Genomic DNA, 24,845 nt, shown 5'->3' on the forward strand with positions numbered 1-24,845 from the left:
TGAGCTTATGTACGTTACCGTCGCACGCGTTCACAACGCAGCAACGCCGAGGAAGAAAAGCAATATCATACATGGCGGCGTTTGAGTGGCCAGGCGCTCGATGCTTCCCACGTGTTTTACCAGGCTAGCGCGGGGCCTCTTTGACTGAACAAGAACTTAAAGCTCGAAGGCGCGAGATTTTTCCGATACGCTCATAGCTCATATATACACTGGCACGCGCATAGGGATTTGCCATGTATATACTTGCTATTATAGAGAACTAGGATGTTCTAGTTCCCTATACTAGCGATCGTTGACCTTCATTTTGATATCAAAGCCAACTTATCGCGCGCTCATGGCACGCTCTTACTCTATGACTGTTGTGATGTCTGAACTGTCATAGCAGTTTCTATATCAAGGAACAGCCGTTGCATATGACTCTGTGATTGTCGCGATGAGCGTCATCCTATCGTTTGTTTTGGTGAGACTAATTTTGACGAGCTACGGTTCTTTAACGTGCACTCAAGGGCAGGCAATCGTTTGTTCCTTCCATCTCTGTGGGCATGCAACTATTAAAACCGGGAGTCGACGAGCGATTTCGTGCTGCTTTGTGCTGTATCGTCTCACCGTAAATCAGATCCGCATTCGCGCAGTTCTGCAAGAGAACCTGCTATTGTTGTTAAGTGCCGTCGAGTTGCTAGCGACTCCTGGTTACGCCAAGAGTGCATGAACGCCAGCGAGACCCATTTAATACATGTTCTTCAAGCGTGCAATACTTACAATGCAATAATTTAGCGTGGTCATCGCACAAGTAACTGTGGCTGTCACATTTTTTTAATATATGATAACAACGCTGTTGGTGACAACTCCTATGATCAACAGCGCAAGGATCCGTGCAAGCCGCTCTAGAAGGCGCAGGCTGGTAAGGACGTGTACTGCTTTACAGTTGCCTGCTGAATTGGCGGCATTGTTGACCAGCCTGCATGCTAAAGCATGTAGGGTCAGTACTGCAAGGACCATGGGTCACGACTACAGAAGTTAGCTGCGCTATATACCTTGGACTTTGTCCTGTTTTTGATGATGAACTGTGCCCTCCTCGTGTACAGTGAGGTAGAGTATGTCCCATTGTCTGTCCATATGGGTTTCTTGTTCAACCAGAAGTCGAGGCCCGTGTGGCTTGTCTGAAAAAAAAATGGAAAGATAGAAGCAAGTCTACAAAAGTACATAAAATAATCACAGTAGCAAAAAAAAAGCGTAAATCATGGTTCTCCTATTAGATCTTCACCATTATCACAAGAGTTCTTGAACAAAAAAAGTTCCTACGTGTTGCTGTTTAACACTGCATGAAAGGCACAGTCACAGGTGTCTTCCGCTTCTGATCCCCTAAGAAATCTAGATTTGATTAAGCCAACCAGGCAAAGTTTCTTCTTCATGAGATGTCGATCGTAACAAACTGCGTCACTCTGAAGGAACTCCAGCCCTTTAACACTAACGCTTTTTTCTCTTACAAAAACGCAAGGTTCATGTTGAGTTGCCCACGGTTGCACAGTTGTCTGGAGCATAGGCGTGCGCACAGGGGGGGCAGGGGGGGGGCGGCCGCCCCCCCATATCACCTAAGAGGGGGGGCGCAAAGTCAGCCCCACACATTGACATAATAGGGAGGGAGGCGCTGCGACTCGGGTGGGGGGCGCAATGTCAGCGCCATACATTGACGTAAGTGGGAGGGGGGGCGCTGCGACGAACCTTCGCCCCCCCTGAATGGGAACCCTGCGCACGCCTATGGTCTGGAGCAACCTGCGCACAGCGTTCGTCGCACTACCGCAAATCGCCAGATTGCTGCTCTGCGAAAGGAACGTGCAACGTCCACCGGTTGCCACTTTGTCCAGGGGACTGTGCCTCGCCTACAAGTACGCGGTATCTATGTGTCCATGGAGTTGCCGCCAGTTGCACATCTCAACGCAGTATCTTAGACACACCACCTGTATCGACTAGGCTCCGAAACAGCTGCGTCTTAGTCAGGCCCGTAGCCCGCAATTTTTTTTTTGTGGGGGGGGGGGGGGGGGGGGTGTCCACTTGCTGAAAACCTTGACTCTTCCAGAAACACACCTATTTTTATTATTTATTTCTGGTAAAAACACCTATTTCACAAAAATTTCGGGGGGGGGGGGGGGGGGCTAGACCCCCCCTGGCTACGGGCCTGGGCTTAGTAGTACTTCGTATGACGCAATTCCCTACATGTTTCACACTCATCAAAACACAGATGCATCAGCATTACACAGTATAAATCTAGAATAGGAGTGACTACCCTTCTTTTCTATGCCATCATTTAGAAGAAACCCTACTCGTTCGGCCCTGGTATGTGCAGAAAAAGAGTAGCATTTCTTTTAAACGGCTGAAAAGAAAACAAGAAAATTGAGTGGCTGGTATGTTGCAAACGAGGCACGGTCTACTTCTCTAAATCTTGTAACGTATAGAAAAGGCATTTCGAGTGTTACCGGGTTTCGAGGTGACCACCTGCACGTAGTTGTATACTTTTTTTTTCCATTTTTTTTTCTTTAATTTTTTGTACAGCGTCACACCTCCAATGTGCATTTGTCCTTTCCTGCTCCTGGGTTGCGCACAACTTGTTTAAAGGTGCCGTGCTTGAACATCAGGCTTCAACATTGTACGAAAGCAGCAGCACACACAAGGACTGCCTTTTTTAGAGTTTATTTAAGTGGGACATGGATACGTTACCGTAAATAGGCTGCGTTGAAGACAGAAAAGAAAAGAATACCCGTGACGTACATAGTTGATGGTGTGAGAGTAATAGTCCCCCTCTCCGTAGTAGAAGCCGTAAAAGCTGTCGAATCCCCGGCACGTTGGCGTAAGACTCTCCTTGTAAGATCCCAGGTGCCACTGTGCGCATAGGAAGAGAGTGCTTAAACACACATGCCTGGAAATACTTAGGCAAACCTCTCGAAACCGTTAAAGCAGTGCACGCATCCCTAGCATTACTGTGTCATTCACACACGAGATGGAGTATTGGCGAGTTGGTATGGTTTCATGGAAGCCTCAGCGCGAGAGACGCAGTCAAAAGGAAAAGATGGGAAAACTTTCTTCGAATAGACTTCATTGAATAGTCATCGCCGTGTTGTGTATATATGCATACGTACAGTTAAAACTCGATCTAACTATACTCGATTTTACAAAGTTCTCGATCTAACGAAGAAATTTCCATGTTCAGTGCGGTCATCAAGCCAAATTAACGAAACTAACTTTGCTCCAAACCCGATTTAACGGAGTTTTTTCCCCGAAATAAATGAGCGAAAATGCGGTGATCTATTTCTAATTTGAATAAAGCTTTTTGAATAAAGATTAACTGTTGAACGCTAGGACTATACGCCTTGCATTCAACAGTGATTTCGGATAGTACACGACTTGCATGCGGCCTGCATTCGAGCCTTCATTCAGATCTAAAGCTCTTTCTTGCGGGAAGCGCGGGCAAATATTACCGTATACCTGTCCTCAAGTGATGCCTCACTGCACTCTTAATCATGTCCCGCCTAAAGTGATAGATACAGCCAGGAAGCCAGACATTTTTTGTCTAGTTTCCTGGATGTAGCCAGCATTTAACCAGGACCTCATTAAGAGTGCATCAACTTTGGGAGAAGCAAAGCCCATTTAAGCTGGGTGCACATACCTTTCCAACCAGGTGTGTCTCGTAGCCGAACTCTTTCAGGTACTCAGGTAGAATACGCACGTCGGTCGGCAGCCCCCACGGCTCACCTATATCAATCGGCACGCCCTGCATACCTGGTAGGAACGGATGACACCATATGAACCGTGTGAAATGTTTCTAAAAGCGAATGCGGGTTTACCAACGCTTTACCTAATTTTGTTTCATTTCTTTACGTCAATTAGGTGAACCAGCGTAAACTAAGACCAGTCCTTGTATTCCCTACATCTCTAGCCTCGCAGATAGGTCAATATTCCTTCGTGACTCTGTCAGCGACCGGTAGCTCTTCCACAAGTGGTCGAGCATCTTGGACTCTTGGGTTCAAATGGTTGCCTTTCGATTGCTTGTTATTGCGACAGCAATTATATGGACAGTCTCGGCTGGATTTTGCCGTCGCCGTCGCCGTCATTCACCGTATATGTATAAGTATGTGTGTATGTATATATATTGTAACGCGGCGCTGAAAGAAGGAGGAAGAAGAGGAACTGGCACGAGGAATTGCTGACCGGCGGCTTGCGACCGTCTCTTGTGTTTTTCTCCAGCTTCTACTTCGCATTGCAAATAAACCCATCACATCCGTAACAGCTTTGGTGGAGAGGTGCTGGGTAATCCGACGCCCTGGACAACCCACTCGCAGAAGACTTTCGAAGAAGCAGACGTCTAGCCGGTCTACCCCCGGAGATCACCGACATGACCGACGCCGAAGCAGGCATGTCGACGGGCAACGCCGCTGCATCAACCAGTGCCACGGCCTTGGAACAAGCTGGCCGCAGACCAAGACAACCTAACTGCTGGGCGCCTGAACCACGCACATTCTCAGGTAAAACAGATGAAGACGTGGATGATTAGCTGAAACACTACGAAAGAGTGAGCCGCTATCACGAGTGGAGTACGCCGGCGAAACTCGTGAACGTAGCATTTTTTCTCGTTGGCACCGCTCTGCTTTGGTTCGAGAATCAAGAACACGTGCTCACCACTTGGGAAATCTTTGTCAAGGAATTGAAGACCTGCTTTGGGGACACGAGCTCGAAGAAAAAGAAAGCTGAGCAAACGCTCTCGCGTAGAGCTCAGTTGCCCGGCGAAACGTGCACAACATACATCGAAGAGGTATTGAAGCTTTGCGGGATTGTAAACGCGAACATGCCTGACGAAGACAAAGTTGGACATTTGTTAAAAGGCATCGCCGAGGACGTGTACAATTTCCTGATCGCGAAGGAAAACCTGAGCACGCCTTCTGAATTTAGGCAGCAGTGTCGCGCTTTCGAGGCTCTGAAGACCCGAAGAATTATACCCAAGTTCGGGCGCTTGGACAACGTTCCCAGCGTTGCAAGTATGGACGTCGCCTCGTGCGAAGACATTCCCTTGATCATCCGTCGGGTAGTTCGAGAGGAGCTAGGACGGCTCCAAGCGGCGGATGCCCACTACCAATGCTCGTTCGACGATTGCCCCGAACCACCATCATACTGGATGCGAGAGCGTCGCGTCGAGTGCAGACCGCGCAGCGAAGAGGCATATTTCAGCACGAGCCTGCAGTCTCTACCTGCAGATCCCAGTCGCCGCCGTCCATCACCATCCCGGCGGGTTGCTGCGGAATACCACTCAGCACCAACAAGGCGTATTCCTGAAGATTACTACCAGGCGTCACGACGTGTTTCTGCCGAGCATTACCCAACTTCGCGTACCCCTGCTCCCGCTAATGTAAGCCGAGAAGTACCTGTTTGCTACGCATGCGGCCTCCGAGGGCATATTTCGCGCTTCTGCCGCCGCCAGCCGCGAGCACCACGCTTTTCGACGTACCCTGCTCGTGTGCACGAAACCTCGACCTCTACACCTGTCATCCACCCTCTACGACAGCAGTGGCCTAGCAGATTCCGCAACGAGTCCCCCGCCTCCGAGCGAAGCCTTAAGGCCTCTCCGCGCTACGACCGTTCCGTCTCTCGTGTCCCGTCTCTCGAGTCCCGTTCCGTTTTTCGACCGGGCCGGAGACGGTACCTGCTTTTTGGCTTCGGTCGGAAAAAACGGGCCCGTTCGCTCTCTCGATCGCTGATTGGCTGACAAAAAAACGGTGGCCGCCTGCCCGTTTGCGGAAAACATGGCGCCCGCGTGAAACGACGAAGCGACAGTCAAGGCCTAGGCAGCAGCCGCAAAAAAAGTTTATATGGGTGTTATTGTGATGAGTACAAGAGTTAATGATCATCCGCAGAGATATTCATCGAAAAGGAGCAAGCCGACGTTACCATCCTGCCTTCCTCGGAGCCCGCGATCGCCGACGAAATGTGCTACGCGAGGATCGGAGGCCGCCGATTTCGTGTGTTTTGTGCCGTCGTTCGCTTTGCTTTGGAACTCGTGCTAGAATATCGCCAGGTATCTGCGTGTCACACATGCTCACCGTACGCAAACGTCAATCATGTTCGATCGCCGCAAACGGCGTATGCTATGTGTATGTGGTCCGTGTTCGAGGTTCATTCCAGCGAAATGCGTACGTGTATGCTGGAGCTTTGGGTGAACGGCCAGGTCCGGTGTGAAGGGCCGAGTGATGATACAGTCAGTAGCGATAAGTTTATTGTCTCATTATCGCCGTCGTTAAACATGTTCCGCTGTGTGTGCGCTGTTTTGGCGCTTTCAGTGCGCTGTGGTGACCGCATCGCCTCCGAAGTGCTCGAACGTGTCCCCAGTTTGCCCACGAAATACAAGTCGGAATATGAACCTGCGATGTGCTGCAGCAGTGCCATTAGTAGTGCTACAGGCACAAGTGTTGTTTGCTGTGTGTGTGCTCTGGAGTGTGCCGTGCATGTGGAGCTCTCTTGTGTATCAGTGCAGCTTTCTTGTGTATCAGCCATCTCGGTACAGAAGCTTCATCAAAGTTGAATTTGCTGTTTCGTTCGCGTATAGATTGTTTCAAGCTCTTTCTGCACTTTTCAACTTTGTGCTTTCGTACAGCGCTGTATTGCATATGCCTGAGAATACTGAAGTAATGATTGACAACATCAGGTAGCCTTCATTTCTACCGCTTGTAAATAATGCGCCAAGAGAAAATTTCAGAAATGGCAGGCCGTGATGCGAGCAAGCACCACTAGCAAGAAGCTATATTGCTTGGTTCTTAATGTTTCCCAACCACACAAACTGCTTATTGATAGTCATGTCGAGTAGAAATGCTTCAATGCTCAGCAAATGTTTACTTTATAATCGAAAGTCATGTACGTGTAGGAGAAAGGTAAAGTAATACTCTCACAAAATTACGACTGGCCCAGTGACTTGTACGAAACTTTGCTGACAGTTTGCCCTCACATGCTAGCTGCGGTCACGTTACAAAAGCTGGCAGAGTTGCCCAAATCAAAGCTTTCCAGTACCTTGCGGATCTGCCTTTGATCATTCCATCATTTGTGACATACCGTTTCGCCGTAATCCTTTATTACAATTCCTCCTGCTGTTGTGATGCTAAAGAACAAAGTGAGTGTGCGTATAGACGATGTAAATACTATCGCCCTTGTAGACACTGGTGCTGCTATTTCGGTAATGAGCCTTCGTTTCAAAGATTGTTTTTTAGGCCATAAAGTTACGTTCGCGTGGGACCGCCAAGAAACTTTTCGTGGAGTTGGAGGTGAAATGTTGCGCCCTGTCGGTATTTGTTCCGTTCTTCTTTCTATTGGAGGACAAAGTTTCAGAGCCGAATTCACTGTGTTAGCTCACGCAACTCATGACGTCATTTTAGGTATAGACCTCCTTCGTGAATGCGGTGCAACGCTTGACTGTGGAACTGGAGAAATGCTTCTACAAAGCACGTTGCCAACTACCGCCACTGATGACTTTCCAACTCACCCAACTGACGTGCTTTCAATTTCTAAATATGTGTTGATCCCTGGTCGGACAGCAGTGTTTGTTCCCGTATGCTCTTCTCGCGCCCGGTTAGGACCCTGCACCGGACTTGTAGAGCCTGATCGCACCAACGCTATTAAGAAGAATGTATTGGTTCCGCGGTGTGTTATTCGAGCCATCGACGGACATGCTTTTTTGTGGACGGTCAACGCCTCCCCAGAGCCTGTTGCTCTCCCAGCCGGACTTAAACTGGCAACGTTTGAAGAGCAGACCGCAATTGACATCAGAATGGTTGCAGAGTCCTCAGGCATCAGTCGGACAACGCCCAACTACTCGGCCGAATTGCGACGCATGATTAACAAGTCGCTGTCTTCTTCCGAGCAGCATGTTCTCGAAGGAGTCCTTGCACGCTATGTGGCAGTCTTTGATTTTGCTCAAGACGAGCGTTGTCTCACGTTGCCGAAATCCCGTATGCACCACCGAATCAACACGGGAGATGCTACGCCGATACGCCAGAAACCCTATCGCGTATCCCCTTCTGAAAGGAAAGTGATCGCCGAACAGGTCAACGACATGCTGCAGAAGGGCGTTATTCAGGAGTCATGCAGCCCCTGGGCAGCTCCTGTTATACTCGTGAAAAAGAAAGACAACTCGTGGAGGTTTTGTGTTGACTACCGCCGCCTTAACGCCGTCACAAAGAAAGATGTGTACCCTCTACCACGCATTGACGATGCTGTTGATTGCCTGCACTCCGCCGCATACTTTTCATCGGTCGACCTAAGGTCTGGGTACTGGCAGATACCAATGCATCCGTCTGACAGAGAGAAGACTGCTTTCGTTACGCCCGATGGGTTTATTTGAATTTAACGTTATGCCGTTCGGCTTATGTAACGCCCCAGCAACCTTCGAGAGATTTATGGATTCCATCCTTCGCGGTCTCAAATGGGAGACTTGTATGTGTTATCTGGATGATGTTATTATATTCGGACGGACATTCCACGAGCACAATCAGCGGCTCAGCGTTGTTCTGGATTGCGTCAAACAAGCTGGGCTCATTTTAAACGCAAAGAAGTGCCATTTTGGTGAGCGCCAAGCCCTGGTTCTCGGATATCTCGTCGACAAGGACGGCATACGAACAGATCCCCACAAGATTACTGCAGTCCGCAACTTTAAGCAGCCGACGACGGTGAAGGATCTTCGTAGCTTCCTGGGCCTGTGTTCTTATTTTCGCAGGTTTATTAAGGACTTCGCCCAACTTGCTCATCCACTGACGAACTTGCTCCGGAAGGATACCCCATACCAGTGGACCGTTCAATGTGAGACTGCCTTCGAGCAGCTGAAGTTTTTGCTCACTTCCGGGCCACTTTTACGTCATTTCGACCCGGAGGCACTCACGGAACTGCACACAGATGCTAGTGGTGTCGGCGTTGGCGCTGTGCTCGTTCAGTTTCATGATGGACGTCAACACGTCGTTGCGTACGCAAGTCGTACTTTGACGAATGCTGAGAGAAATTATACAGTAACGGAACTTGAATGCCTCGCGGTTGTTTTCGCCGTCCAAAAATTCAGACCTTATTTGTACGGCCGACATTTCAAGATCGTCACAGATCACCATTCACTGTGTTGGCTTGTCGGACTACGCGACCCAGCTGGTCGATTAGCTCGTTGGGCATTGCGGCTTCAAGAATACAACTTTTCTGTTGCTTACAAGAGTGGTCGCTGCCACGCAGACGCCGACTGCTTATCTCGTCTTCCATCTCAGAATGTGGACACTGATGACGACGATTTCGACAACTACCTCGTTGCGATTTCCTCCAACTTCCCTAGTTTGGACGCCTTCGGTCACGAGCAACAGCGCGACCCTTCAGTGAGACAAATTATCGATGCGACCCGCACCTCTGAACGCGCAACGCCATTTGTAGTTCATGATGGCCTTCTATATCGCAAGAATTACTCCAGCGATGGCGCCCCACTGCTACTCGTCGTCCCCGAATGTCTGCGCCTTGCGGTCTTCCGCGCAGTGCATGACGACGTTACGTCTGGGCACCTTGGATTTGCCCGGACGCTTCACCGTATCCGACAACGTTTCTACTGGCCTCGATTGTGGAAGACGACCAAGCACTACGTCGCGAGTTGTGATGTCTGCCAGCGCCACAAACAGCCTACTACTCATCCGGCAGGCACACTGCAACCTGTTAAACCACCGTCTTCACCTTTTGAGAAAGTCGGCATAGACTTACTCGGCCCCTTCCCTAAGTCTGCCACCGGCCGCCGCTGGATTATCGTGTGCGTGGATTACCTAACGCGGTATACTGAAACAATGGCAGTTGCTTCAGCCACCTCATCAGATGTGTCGTGGTTTCTGCTGCACTCGATTATCCTCCGTCACGGAGCCCCTCGTGTGGTGATCAGTGATCGCGGCCGGCAGTTCACCGCTGATGTTGTTGAAGAGTTGCTACGGCTCTGTGGGTGTCAATATCGACATTCCTCACCGTATCATCCACAGACCAACGGCCTAACAGAGCGCACCAATCGTACCATCATCAATATGCTTTCAATGTATGTCTCAGCGGACCATAAGAACTGGGATGCTGTATTACCTTTCATTACATACGCCTTCAATACCGCAAAACACGAGGTCACAGGATATACGCCTTTTTTCCTTCTCTATGCTCGTCATCCTCAAACCTTTCTCGACACCATACTTCCTTTCTCGACAAACGAGAATGCCAGTGTTGCGCAGACTTTGTGTCGCGCCGAAGAGGCGCGTCGACTTGCGCGACTTAGAACTCTCTCCTCCCATGCTCGTGCTAAAGACCGTTACGACGCAAGACACCTGCCAGTCACCTTCGCCAAAGGTGATTTTGTCTGGCTATGGACGCCTGTTCGTAAGAAGGGACTCTGCCAGAAGCTCCTTTCCAAGTACTCCGGTCCCTTTGTCATTACCCATTGCTTGAGTGACGTCACTTACGTCGTTGCGAAAGTGACAGCTGAGAACCGCCGTTCACGCAACACGCAGGTTGTGCATATTGCACGATTGAAGCCCTACAACAACCGATCACTCTGACTCGCTCGGTGAGCTTCGTCTTGGACGGATGGAAATGTAACGCGGCGCTGAAAGAAGGAGGAAGAAGAGGAACTGGCACGAGGAATTGCTGACCGGCGGCTTGCGACCGTCTCTTGTGTTTTTCTCCAGCTTCTACTTCGCATTGTAAATAAACCCATCACATCCGTAACAATATATATATATATATATATATATCAAAGTCCCAAAGAAAAAGAATTCAGAAAGATGCTTCCGAAGCGCGGAATCGAACCAGCGACCTATCGTTCCGCAGCGCGTGGCGCTAACTACTACGCCGGAAAGCGCAGATCCTTCAGGTAGATAACGGCGAACGTTATATACACACCCTTTACCGATGGCAGGACTCAGAGACGGCAGGCGCTTATAAGCGTTTCTTCATTACCAGCGAGATGGCGCGAGGAGCGCGTCGGCGAGCTCGCTCGCTTCTTCGTATATTTGCGCAGGGAGAACCTTGCCCTTCCGCTATCTGCTCGCGCGGTTTGCTCGTGGTGAGGGGAAGAGGTATGTTTCGAGCTTTCACCGTGACGCCCGCGCTCATGTTACGGAGCGTACGAAAGTCACTCGAGCTCAAGGGACGCCGCTAAACGAACAAACAGAAGATGAGCGCGAACTATCAAGTGTCACAGCTCGACACTTGAAGCGCGCTAGTTTCCTTCGCTGCTTCGGCCGCCTTTGCAACAGGAGCGCTGTTCAAACTGAGAGTATCCATTGGCGAGCCTCACTTCGTATAGCATTTGTTTCTTGCTATCGCATTTTGTGTTTCGTCACTACGCGTCATTGTGCCGACCCTATTTGTTTTGTGCTAAAACACAATGTCATGTTTTTGTTTGTTTTTGAGGTGTTCATTTTTCCCGCGCTTACCTCCAACCAATAGATTATAAATACTACCAATCGTGTTGTTTGTTTATTGGTTCATCCTGATATCAACGTGAACGGTTGGCCAAACGTAAAACTATTCCATTCTGCTTCTCTTCCCGACGCACCATTAGCTTTCCCTGATTGGTAAAAATGGCGCGGTGTAACGAAAACACTGCAAACGCGCCATCTAACAACTCAATGTACAGACTGCGTACGCACGATTGTATTAGATGCGAAGTATCTTAAGGCGGAGCTCAATCCGGTGGTGGTGGTGTGCGGCGTGACCACCCTTACTGCGCATGCGCATACCCTCTCCGCACACCTCCTCTCCACTCCCCCTCACCATTCCCCATGTCCTCTACCACTCTCCCCTATCACTCTCCACTCACCCTCTCCCATTCCCCTCTCCCCTTTCCCTCTCCCCTATCCCTCTCCCCTTCCCCTCACCACTCCCCCTCTCCCCTCCCCCTTTCCACTCTTCCTCTGAAACGCGGGCTAGACATGCCGAAGTTCTCTCCTGCGCAACGCCGCGATGAGCTCGAGCGCATGCGCGTCCCCTCCCCTTCTCCCTCCTCTCCTAAGCTGCCCCCCTCTCGCCCGCCTGTCGACCGCGTTCCCCGCTCGCCCTGTGAGAATTAACGGCCAGGCTAGATGGAAGATACGACGCGCGTAGCGTCCCTCTTCGCGTTCCACGACGCGAGGTCGGTAGCATGCCCAACGAACGCCAACGTAACGCGATCGTGCAAGTGCTCCGGCTTCGCATCGCCTCATGGTCCCCTTTAGCGGGAGATGGTGTAATTTTTATATAGAATCAAATATAATCAGTTATTTCAGATTCTGCTCCTTATTCCATTGCCGCTATTATTGCGATAGCAATTATATGGACACTCTCGACGGATTTTTGCCGTCGCCGTCATGTCCCGTATATGTATGTATATACAAATAAAAACCACAAATAAAATAATCCACAAAAAGAAATTCCGCAGCGCTCGACCATTCGAATTTGCGACAGCTCGCTCCGCAGTGCGCTGCCTTAGACAAATACGCCATGCGCCATTTTTTTCTTTAATTCATGGAAAAATGACCTGTTATTACTGTGAACCGCGCACTAGATAATTCATCACATTAGAATTACCTTAACATACACAACACCCACATTTTTCTCTACAGTAGGAGGCCTTCAAAAATCAGGCAAACACACACAAGCGTCCAGAAGTGCAAGCCACTCCGATACGGGCTCAAAAGTCTCAACAACACTGCGCATTTGAGCAGCAGCTTCTCGGAAGACAGACCTCGTCAATCGTGGTGGCTCGGCGTGTCTGTCGATCATGCGGTTTTTCCACAGCGAATAAAGTCCTAGCAACATAAACAAATCATACGGTGTATTATTGGTGTGATAGAAGGTATTTTTGCGTCCCCAGTTCTAAATATTTCTAGTGTTTCACCGGAGTTGGGATGTACGCCTCCGACTTGTACTTTGACATATAGGGTGTGGTCGACCGTGCTCGCGCGATTATCTCTTCAGGGGTATTTTTGTACGTCTTGTGCTTTCACCGCAATGTTTGCGTTGAAGGTATAGACCGCACGAAGGTCACTTTACTCGCTGCAGCGGCCGTGTTTTCGAAAGGAGTGAGCTGCTAGCTAGAAGAGCCAAAGTAGGGGCTATTTCATGCAACTACTGTGACAGTTCGCGCTCGTCCTATGTATACATGTGCGTTCTTTTCGTGCGTCCTTCTTCGTGTTTGAGCAGCGCGCTGCAAGTTTCGAGTTGTGACAGTTAGTTTGCACTCGCCTTGTGTGTTTTCTTTTCCTGCGTCCTTTGTGCTTGAGCAGCGCGCAGCACGTTTCTAGCTTCTTGCCGTTTTTCCTCTGACATTCCAATTTCTTGCTATCGCATTCATTGCTTCGCCCTTGAGGCGAAAGTGTGGCTTTTTTAGTAAAAAATATTACGCACCGCGCCAACATCGCCTCTGTGTCACACTACGTCATAACACCATGGAAACTCACCAAGTCAAAATGACGTGCGCGTACAAATAGCGCATTAGCAGTATGCCGGAAAAAAATAAAAAGCTTCTTCGGGACAGCAGGAGAGTGCTCTGTTTCGAAGGGAATCGGCAATGGCTACCCGCCTATCGTTCCGGCCAAGAATAAAAAAATATCTGTTTTTAAACCTCCTTGATACTGGCACTGGCTACTCGAAGCTACCTACCAGAATGAATTTATTTGCGTACAGTAGGTTTTTTGCGCCTTAGCATGTAACTGTCGAGACGCCACGATCGTATATATACGAGCCGATTGCATCCTTGCCATGTATACGAGAATAGCAATCGCGCAAGAAATAAAGAGAGCGCAAGCCAAACGAAATACCATTTGAAATACCATTTGAAACCGACCTATGTACTTATTTCCACCGTCGGACCACCGGACAGTTCCTTGGTAGCTTCCCTTGCTAAGCAATCTACTCCCTCAGGCAGACACTTCGTTTGGGCTACACATTCTGTTTCCTACGACTTAGATCGCATTGCGTGTGTTGCGCTCTTCACGTGGTCGTCAAATAAATATCAAAAGTTCAGTATTTGTCCTCTATGAATAACGTATAAGCAAGCATATGATGTCATGTGCTTTCTCAAGAAAGCGTTGCCATCTGCGTCATACCTGTGCGTATCGGGTACAGTCCCGTCATTAGGGCAGCCCTCGATGGCGTGCAGTACGGCGTGACGTAGTAGTTGTTCAGTATGACGCCGTCTGCAGCCAAGGCGTCCAAGTTAGGCGTCGGGATCTGTGACGAGCCGTGGAAGCTGACGTCGTCCCATCCCTGCAGCCACGCGGCGTAAGCGCGTGAAATAATCAGGGCCCGTATTCCGAAAAACGTCTTACCCCCGAATGCAGAGATGTTACTTGACTCGTACTTGACTCGTACTTGACTCAAGACAGCTTTGCCGCTCGCCATAAATCGTTCTCGAACTTGCGGGCGACTTGCGGGCGACTTGGCTCGGTCGAAGTCAGGACGGGTTTCAAGTCTGCTGCGGGGCTAGCTTGAAACAGTCTTGGTGCGTTATTCCAACATGGCCGCCTCTCGAACGGACGTCGCGCGGAGGTTGTCCGCTTTTCAATTTGCTTGCCACGCTATGGACGTAGCATATTTCCTGAGGTAAATTGCCTGCCGAAGATTCCGCGACCCGCCTTACGTGACCGAGGAAATCTGATGGAGTTGTACGACGAGGAACGATTCCACGCTCGCTACAGGTTCACCAAGAACGCCGTGCGGCAGCTTCTGGCTATGTTGCCGCTCCAAGAAAGCGGGGACAACCGAGGACAGCCTGTGCCAACGTTTATAGAGCCTGTGCCTCCAATGTTGCGGCTACTGATGGCGCTCAGGTTTTACGGCGCTGACACATTCCAGACAGTCACCGGCGATCTCGTGCGCATTCCACAGTCGACAGTGTGCCGCGCAGTCGGAAAAGTGACCCTGCTCATCGCAAAGCACTTTCACTCGATGCTGGTGCGCTTCCCGCAGCCGGCGGGATTTCCTAAAGTTATGCGGGACTTTTATGAAGTGGCCGAATTCCCTGGTGTTACAGGATGTGTCGACTGCACACACGTGCGCATTAATAGCCCCGGTGTATTTACGCTCACCAATCACTCATCTCCCGAATACAAAACATGTGGAAGGTCACAAGAATAATAGCTCAAGTGAACCAGTCATGCAAAAAAATGTTGTTCTTACCAGTTTTGTGGCGCTCTCACTTTTCTCTTGCAGCTTCCTCTTTTCATTTCTGTTTGAGGTTATTCCAGCATTTCTTGAGCTGCAGGTGGTGGCGCCTCGTAATCCCGTGCTTGGCGTTGTAGCGCTTGGCTATTTCTTTCCACGTTTCATCTTTTTTCGCCACTGACGCAACATCAGTTTTTTACACTCGATAATGTGCTCGAACTGCCTCACAAGATCGATCAGCACACTTTTTTCGTCCTCGGTGAAGCGCGGGGCCGCCTTGCGCTGAGGTGTCTCTTTGGACGACAACGTGCCTTGCTGCGACATCTCAGCGAATGGTACTTTCTCCTTGATTCGACGACTTCGCTTTGCAAAGTGACGTGGGGGACGTAGCATGAGCCGAAAAATGTTTTCATAGTACACAACATTTTACGTCGTTTTTGTCTAGTTCGGTGCAGCTGTGTGGGATTGAGAAACTTGACAGGCATCAGTTTGCAGCACGATACGAAAAATTCCTTAAGCTTTTCTCAGAAAAAAAGAGCTTCCCCTAGTGCGGGTTTAATCCACGGACCAGTACAAATTTTTTGGTGACAAGGCGAAGCTTTCCTTGGGACTTCCTCGTAGCTTTGTATTACAAACAGGTGCTCTCGTACAAACAGGTGGATGAGCTCTTCGTTCACCTCGCAGGACGCACATGACAGGCCTGTGTCTTTTTCGTTGTTCGCGACAAAGCTTCCAGAAGATCACATATCTTGACCATGTGCGTCCCCCCCCCCCCAGCCTCACCAACATGCAGCGCGGCATTGCTGCACCCCGCGAGGCAAAATTCCGCGGAGGCCCATGATCCCGACCCCCGCTTCTTGTCTTGTTTACCAAGAATCAGATGTTCAACGAAAGTAGACAAATAATTAGCATTTCCAGTTCTATTCTTTAGCTTTTTTTGTTGGGTGGCAGCACCCACATGGGCCTGAACAAGGGCTTTGTACACCTTGTTCCCAGAAGTTGTTGCATTTTTTATTTATTCATATATAACTGCGACCCAGCTCGCTACAAGCATGTCCATAGGCGAATAGAAAGGCTAGTGCCTTGAAAATGCGCGATACCTCGCTTAAAACTTGCGAGCCAGGGCAGCGCATATACACTCCGCGTTCGATAAGAAAAAAAAAAAAAACGACGAAAGAACACAACCCAAACCATGCCTTGTTTCGCATCTTTATGGGAAGTTCTATTAGCGCGCAGGCCAAAACAAGCAAGCTTGGAGTAACGCGCCGCGCTTGGGCGGCCACTGAAACCAGTGGGCAACGGACGCTTTACACAAGCAACACTGTACATCGCTGCGGCGGCGGGAGCCACGTGCCGCTCGTTAACAGTAAAATGACAAAAATATGCTTGTAGCACTTCGATCTCATAGTTCTTTTGAAATATAGGAACTTTTCTTACTTTAACACGTGCCTTACGCCAACAACTTCATTATTAACCTCGGTACCAGGCGAGCAACGTGTTTCTGCATTGAAGCTCGTTCTTGACTTGACCAAGCAAGACAGCTTGAGCGTCTATGAAACGCGAAGGCCGACTTGGGGGTTTTCAAGTCCGCTGCTTGCTTCGGGCCGACTTGCTCAAGTCAAGTTGAAGGCACGAGCCAAGTAACATCTCTGCATTCGGGGGTTAATCTATTAGTTTTCGGGAACGTAAATTCCACCCAGTCCCCTAGTTGGACCTATTATTAGCGAAGGCAGCCGGCTAATTCAAAAATAGCGCTTATATACGAAAAGCTTCACATTAACCGCAGTGGTAACCTTATTGGCTAAAGTATAGCCCTGCTGAGTTTAAAGGGACCCAGCAGCACTTTTTGAGCATGGTCAGAAAAAGCGGCCGATCGGCAGTCGAGGCTCCTGAGAACACGTGAGCCAAACATTATAGCGCAGCACGCGGCCTGGAATTTACAATTAATTCTCAAAGTCAGCTAGAAATCGCTCCCTCATTCCTCAACAAGTGGTGCCATAAACCCAAAGTCCACGACCATTGGCTGATTTGAGCATCGTGAACTGCATAGTTGCCGCGGCCACCGCGGGATGCCGCCACGTGCCTGCGCGCACGCTCGCTATCACATTGAACGTAAGCGGCCCGCTCGAAGAAAAGAAAAGAAAGAAAGCGTTCAAGGTCATGATGCGAGGTGACGAATGGACCCTTTTCTTTTCACCCCCCTTTTTTTCATCCCCACTCTGCGTAGCTTTCAGCGCGCTGGCTAGTACGAAAGGAGAGAGAGAGAGAGCGTCTAAAGTGAGTTGTAAATCCCTGTACTCCGCTCGTACTTGAAGGATTCTAAATCCTTTTACGGCAGTCGATTCGGGAGGCACTACACTCCTTTAATGAAGCCATTCGATCATTACTTAGAAAAGTGTTGCCGGGCCCCTTTCAGGACGCCGGGTCGATTCCCGGCCACGGCGTCCGAATTTGTATAAGAGGGAAATGCAGAAACGCCCGTGTACTTTGATTTAAGTGCGCGTTATAGAGAACCTCCAGTGGTCGAAATCTTTAATCCGGTGTTTCTAATAAAAAATTAAAATAACAACAATAATAAGAAACACGCCACGGTGAGAAAGAGTAATGACCAAGAGTTCATATATATACTAATGAAAGGGAAGAAACGTTTTTGCAATGCATCAAGTAGTGCTTCGCAACCATGAGCCCAGGGCGTGCCCTTACCACATCATCCGCCAGGAAGAACACTATGTGCGGTCTCATTCTCTCGCAATTTGTCGTCGGCAGAGCGCCAAGGAAAAACGCCAGGCAACACACGCTGGCTTTTGCTGCCCTGCGGGAGAAGCGAGAACCATTAACAACCACTTAGGATGCGACGAAAATCCCGCTAAATGTAAATTACGTCAACACAGCCGCCAGCTAATGAGCACATTTTGAATCAAGGAACTGTTATTTATGGGAACGCTATAATAAGTTACATATATATAATACGGACCACAACTGGCTAGCTCAATCTTTCCCGATCACGACTGGCCTTACTGGATGTTGGACCGCATGACGATTAAAATAAAAACTGCCCACCTTTCTGCCCTAGTCTTTTTATGTTCCATGCGTAACGTGAGCGAAGCAACAGGTCCTCAACGCAAGATCACTCGGGATTGAATCGAGGAAAATGTGTGGAGCAACCGCCAGTGTGGTGTTGATTTGCGATGGTCTAGCTGGCGGGATGAAAGAAGATGACACGTTCGATAATAACGAATGATTGCGAAGCAACTGCACAGATGTCTAACTGTTCGGCCCCATTGACACAGTACGCACACTCTGTGCCATCAATAAAGTCCCGGGTATGACCAGTCGACGATAGTGAAATACGGATTACCCATAGCTACCTCGGGGTTCGAAAGCTTAGCAGCTGTTTTCGCCGCACTTGTTTCACTGTCAGCGTGCAGCTGCTTCCGGACATCATTTGCTTGATTTACCATGACCTTGTTTTGAACGTATGATGCTAACGCCTCGTTGCATTTCCGTTTCAAAGCTACGGATAAAGGTCGTAACGACTATGGAAACGTTCAAGAGCGGTGCGGTTTTGTTTGTTTCCTGCTGTGCGCCCCATTCACAACGTAACTCTTGCCTTCGCCGTCTATACTCCTGCAACCAACGAGCTGCAACCGCTAGGTCACAAAAAAAAAGAATAAGCAAGATGACAGGTGCACTAAGAAGCTAAAGGTTTATGACTATGTTTGAAGCATGGTGTGTGAAGCGTACCGTAATTACCTGCATAAAAGCAGCACTGTCACACTGTTGGCGAAGTGTTCCTTATGCATGAATGGTTGGTTGGGCTAGTTGGTTAATGGTCACGGAAGCCAGCGCTGAGTCCACAATTGAAATGACGGTGACCTTCAATATAACGTCGAACGTATTCTGTATCTCTCATATTGACGTCGTTCTCACACGCAAGGTGACCGACAAAACGTTGAAGGTGTCAAACCAGTTCCAGCATTCGCAATCTGTCAACGGTCGCTTTTGTATGGCTTTCACAATTCCTCTAGTACAAGTTATAGCCGACAGTGTCCTGAGACATATTTTGCACGCGCAACTACGATCCCGCTCAGGGATGAGAATTAGTCCGCGTGACATTAGTAGGCAACTTGGCAAGCTAGACGAAGAACAATACGAAACTGATCCCGCTTACGTCTTAAAGCCAGCCATCAGGGCTTTCTTCGAAGGCATATGCGAAGTCGATGTCGGTCGGTCTTTTTCTCAGGCCACAATTTTAATTCGCCGAATGAGCCTGTTCTTTCACGTCCGTTGGTAAACGACAAGACACTGGCGAATACTTCACCTGCGTTTTCAAGAAAGTACATTGTTAAGATGACTCTCCTAAAATCTGCTTCAGCAGGTCATATATGCTAAGATTCCACGGTTCCGAGGACCTGAATTTAATCTTTGTGCGACAGAGCATCTACGCAGAAGAAGAGACGTCAGACCTCATCTTTGGCGAGTTCAAGAATGTGTGTTGGCGGCACCGATACCTAATGTTCCGTGCCCTTGACATACAACACCAATAAAGGTCTGAATAACAAAGGCTGTGTCTGAAGTAGCTTGTCCGACACATATCGCACAATGTGTGAACCGTCACTCTTTGTTCCAGCTGAATAGCTGGTAAACTTGTTCGAATAATGTGTTGCTTGACGACGCAAGTGGCGATCGAAATAAATTTGGCGCTAAAAAAAGAAATTAATTTAAAAAAGTCGTAGGCGGCTAGATAGATAGATAGATACGGTCAAAGTCGCAGAAGTTCGCTAAGAAATGTTTCGCATTTAAAATGAAGGCGCGAACTGTATGATCTCTTAATCCCTCGCAATAAAATGTACCGCAATCATAGGCGTGCGCTGAGCTTCGCAATGGAGGCAGAAATGAAAACGAAGCGATGATGTGGTTCACACGACGGCCTGCCCTTGGTCCCCGGCTTTCCGGGAGTAAACGTGGGAAGTGGGAAAGTAAACAATTCTTAGAAGGCGACACCACGTGCCCTCGGCTGCCATTACAGTAAAAAACCTGTGTCGCCATAGCTCTGCGCATTAAACAATGACAGAGCAGCTCAGAATAAGTAATATGTATGAGGCAGACTTGGCGCCCCCTTTAGATGACTTAAGAAGCAACTAGCCGCCCCTCCTGCAACCGCCAGTCCTTGTGCGCACGCCTGTGACCGAAATTAGACCGTTTCCTCGTTATCTTATCTCTTTTACTCGGATGTGAACGATCCGCAAGCGACACATTCTAGCACCCTACACTCCCGGACGGCGTTAAGCATATATCATTGTCGAATGTGCCTCCCTAAGCTCAACGCTTATCTCATATCGCTGGAGTGCCATTCTTACCATCACACAGGCGACTCGGAAGTAACTACACTTGCTCACTGGTTGCGCAAAAACACGGGGCTTGTGTATCCAAGCGACGATCAGCTGTTATGAGCCCCTTCTTCTTGGCTCCTTCAAACGGCAACCTCCGTGGTGCCGGCCCGCCTAGGTTGAACTTTATCGAATAACGACAGGTCAGTGCTGTAATAAATCCTATATAAATCCTGCGTCTGGGAAAGGGGCTCGCTCTTCTTTGTGCGTGTGTATTTGCGTAGAGGAGCCGCAGCTAGAGGCGTATACACGGACATTGATGAACGACGGCAGGGAGATTTGGGGAGGGAGCGCTTCATTGATATACGACAGTCTGGCTCAGCGCACGTTACATCCGGGCGATCCGTCGTTTGCCGACGCTTGTGAAAAACGCACGACACGTGCCGACCGATACCTTCACTTGCTCACGTCCGGGCAAGTTTTAACGCGATAGCGTTAGAGAGCTCGTGTCGCAGAAATTCCGGTGTCGGCACCGTTGGTTGTGAGCGAAAAATCGAGAAAGAAGCAAATAAAATAAAGAATAAAATCTTCGGTCCCATTGAGGATCGCACCCGGGCCGTTCGCTTGGCAAGCAGGTGTCCTACCACAAAGCCACGATGTTACTTGCAGCTGCTTCAGAAAAAAAAAAAAAACACTACATAAGTGTCGTGTAGTGAAGGAGTCGTCTCAACGCATTTTGTTCGGCAGGTGTCACGACAAAAACGAGCCCACTCGGCGATTTGTAGGCGCATTGGCGAGACCATCAAACTATCAAACTACGTCGAAAAAGGCCGGGATAGTGCAGCCATCGCCGCTAAAAACACACACGGACTTTCAAACAGCTCTAAAAATGGACAACTATGTCCATCTAGCGGAAAATATATCAAGCGAACGCTGGCTTTCTAAAGGAGGCGTTGATCAAGCAAACAGCAAACGCTAGATAATGTGCTGCCATCTGTGAGGCATTGTGAGAAATATGTCTCGACTCTTTATGGCCTCCGAGATGGCAAGCGCGCGGCGTACATCTTGGAGGCCATGCCATTCTTGTTTTAGATCGAAAACCTCTACCATTTGCGCGCGCGCGCACATGTGTATCTGTGTGCGTGTGTGTGTAACAATACAGATTAATAAGTATGCACTTAGTGGTTGAAGTGCGCACTAGGGGCCGGATTTCGCTATCGCGTTCAACTCATTTAGTTTTAGTACAGCAACCTCAGGGTTCAACACCGACGTTCACCACAAGGCGAAGGAAGGGGCAGACCAGGACGAGCACTTGCCTGTCTCGTCCGAATCCGTGTGAAACGTTTTGCGCTTTAAGGAGTACTGCTGACACCTATTTTCGAAGCTGCCTTTACTCCGCCATGCAAATCTCCAGCATACAGAGACGGCTCTGAGCGAGTGTGAAGCTCAGGAAATGCTTATAACATGTTATATCTTGACATTAAAGTCAATTCTCGCACGGCACATCTACTGACATCGACGCAATCGTGACGACAGGCTACAGTATAAATTCTAGTGACTTCGCGCACTAGTATGGCTAGTTTTGATGACGTCAGGCTCCAAAAAACGTACGAAATGACCGCTAGCACGTCGCAGCGGAAGCGGCCATATAAACGTCACGATGTCTCGCGCGAGCATGTGACGGGAAGGTCATAACGTTTCGTGGTGTCAGGATAGAGTAGAAACCGAAACTACCTTTTAAACACGTAATTAATTTTTCTTGGCGTACTAACGCTTACGAGTACATTGCGAATACATACAAGTATTTCTATACGAACCAAAGGCATGTTCATCGTATCTATCTATCTATCTATCTATCTATCTATCTATCTATCTATCTATCTATCTATCTATCTATCTATCTATCTATCTATCTATCTATCTATCGTTGATGTAATAAATGTATTACATCAACGTTTGCCAAAAATCAGTGTCATTTATGGTAGTGCTGCTTGTCAAACGTCCATTGTGGTTGCAGTGTTGGCTATCCACTTTATAATAATGTTATAGACATTACATTAATAAAGTTTGAAGTGCGTAGCACTTCAGGGGCCCGGCGTGTCGTTCGTACGTAGATCTCGTGTGGCATGATCAAGCTCAAAATTAAATGGTCAATGCGGACCTAAAGCAAGGCTAGCAATGCTCAAAATCGGGTTAAAATAAACGAGCTAGGTATAAAATAATACAATGAACAGAAATAACGAAGAAGTAACCACAATAATTAACTTTAGATCGCTAAAAACGCTTCGGAAACATGCGGCTGACACCCGCGCCGCGCTAGAGAGGGCGCCACTGCCTTGCCTAGCGCGCGATTGCTCCTCCCACCGGCGCTTCTCCGGCGCCTTCGTCGCTAAATCTGAAGGGGGAAACAACCTGACGGAACTCGCTGCAGATTGCACGTATCTCAACTGCCGTAACAAGCACACCGACCCTACATGCCTACCTCAAACATTGACGTCATCGACGGTTTGGAAAAAAGGAAAGCGTGCGAAGGCGAGCCGGCTGGTACGTATCCATAGTTCAAAACAGCGCAAGGTAAAGACGGACAGGATGTACGCAGGACTAGCGCTGACTGCCAACTGCTTGGTTTATCGTGAAAACACGCAAATATACATTTTCATATACACGCAAATATAGCATTTGCAATGAATATACTTCATCGCAAATGCTTCGATCATTTCGCGTGCAGTCTGGTCTTTCTATGTGCGCAGAACCCGGGTCTCATAAAAACGTGGTAGGCAGCCGCACTTTGCACAGTGTAAAGATGCAGCGTGTGTATGCGCGCCCTCGGTTAATCTAACAGACAAGGGGTGTTGCTACCTCCGTCGCTAATCTATTTTGACTAAACAACAGTGTGCCGCTGGGCGCATGCGCCGTTTGAAGCTTTGATAATTTGCCCTCTCCCGTGTACCCTATTTCAATGTATATTTCCGTGTTTTCACAATAAATCAAGGAGTTGGAACTTGGCAGTCAGCGCTAGTCCTGTGTGCATATTGTCCGTGTTTACCTCGCGCTGTTTTCAAGTATGGCAAATGGAGCAGTGGGAACTCGACGAACGGGAATCGCTGGGCGTCCGTGCTACGCACTTCCTCAGGTTTCACAGTAGTGGAGGTGCATTTAGCGCAGAATTTACGACTACACCAATCGCTACCCATTGTTTTTCAAACCAAACCAAATGTACCTCTATGGCTCTATGGCTCGGCAAGCTATAATTCCGGCGTTGCTCGTCCCCACAAAAGTACGCCAACGAACGCTGCCTGCACGTCGTTTCGAGTATACCGACGTTACGTCGGACCATAAGCTAGCCTTTACAATCCAGTGCAGTCGGCGTGCCTGGTAAGCCCACGATTTACACGCAACGGCTGAATATACACAAAGACGTCGATGCACCTCGTAAGACTTGGTTCAAAGCCAGAAAACTCAGCATACGCAGCTACTCGCTGACTGCTTTGCATGAAATTTATTCCCACAATGCGTGGGATCTGCCGGAATTTTTTCTTCAACCTGTTTTGCTTCTGAAGCGTGCATGCAGGATGAACTGTCTGTCTCTGTTTTGAAAGGTACGGTCGTCCTAACATGCAAAAAAGAGAGAGAGAGAGAGCTCAGAAACACATGGTATTCTGTTTATTTTTATCTCTCAGGGTCCGCTGGAAACAGTTTATTTAAGGAAATCGAAATTAGGGTAAGGCGGGGCAAAATGAGACGCGAGGCAAAACGCGACATTTTGACTTTGCCGCCCTCTATAGCTAATACAAAAATTACCTTTCTTTGGTTCTCTATTTCAGCGATAGGTGCCGATATTTTTCGACATTCTATGTGTAAAAGTTGATGATTGCTCACAGCGCTCGCGCGGGAAAATTGCGCGGCTGATGGCAGGGTGTTCGTGACCCGCCAAAAAGCGGCGAAATTCTGCTCAGCCAAATTTTTGGATCCGTGCATGAAGCTACTCCGGCATCGGTACAACAACGTAATTATTTATGTTGTTACTTTATACTACTAGCTACACGCCACCAAAAGTTTAGCTCATTTGGTGTCGTGGGTCAAAGGTGAAATTTTTTTTAGTTCGGGCATGTGAGAGGGGCAAAACGCGACAAAAAGGCATTGAAATGCCTTAGAGAGTGTGTTGTTAAGTGAACCATTTATTTGCGCTCATTATACATAGTATCTTTTTGTTAAGGATGGTGCGGACGTACAAGAGAATATCATCTAGAGTTTTCTGCGAGGATAACGACATGAAAAAAGCACTGAATGCTTTTCAGGAGTTTCGGAGCAGCACAGCGCCGGGTTCTGTGTGGATTCAATGTGTGG

At 48.7% G+C, this 24,845-nt stretch overlaps 1 protein-coding gene across 1 annotated transcript in view; it reads right to left on the reverse strand.

Annotated features, from left to right (window-relative positions):
* Positions 1-15,492, reverse strand: part of LOC119386349 (arylsulfatase B) — a 47,534-nt gene extending 32,042 nt beyond the window's left edge. The window contains exons 1-4 of the mRNA XM_049414320.1: positions 15,397-15,492; positions 14,112-14,271; positions 3,662-3,774; positions 2,756-2,877 (exon numbers count right to left, since the gene is read on the reverse strand). Coding sequence (XP_049270277.1) covers positions 2,756-2,877; positions 3,662-3,774; positions 14,112-14,271; positions 15,397-15,492 — 491 coding nt within the window. The remainder of the gene's footprint in view (positions 1-2,755; positions 2,878-3,661; positions 3,775-14,111; positions 14,272-15,396) is intronic.
* Positions 15,493-24,845: the final 9,353 nt, after the last annotated feature.

The sequence above is a fragment of the Rhipicephalus sanguineus genome, chromosome 3 (assembly GCF_013339695.2).
Source record: "Rhipicephalus sanguineus isolate Rsan-2018 chromosome 3, BIME_Rsan_1.4, whole genome shotgun sequence".
NCBI lineage: Eukaryota > Metazoa > Arthropoda > Arachnida > Ixodida > Ixodidae > Rhipicephalus > Rhipicephalus sanguineus.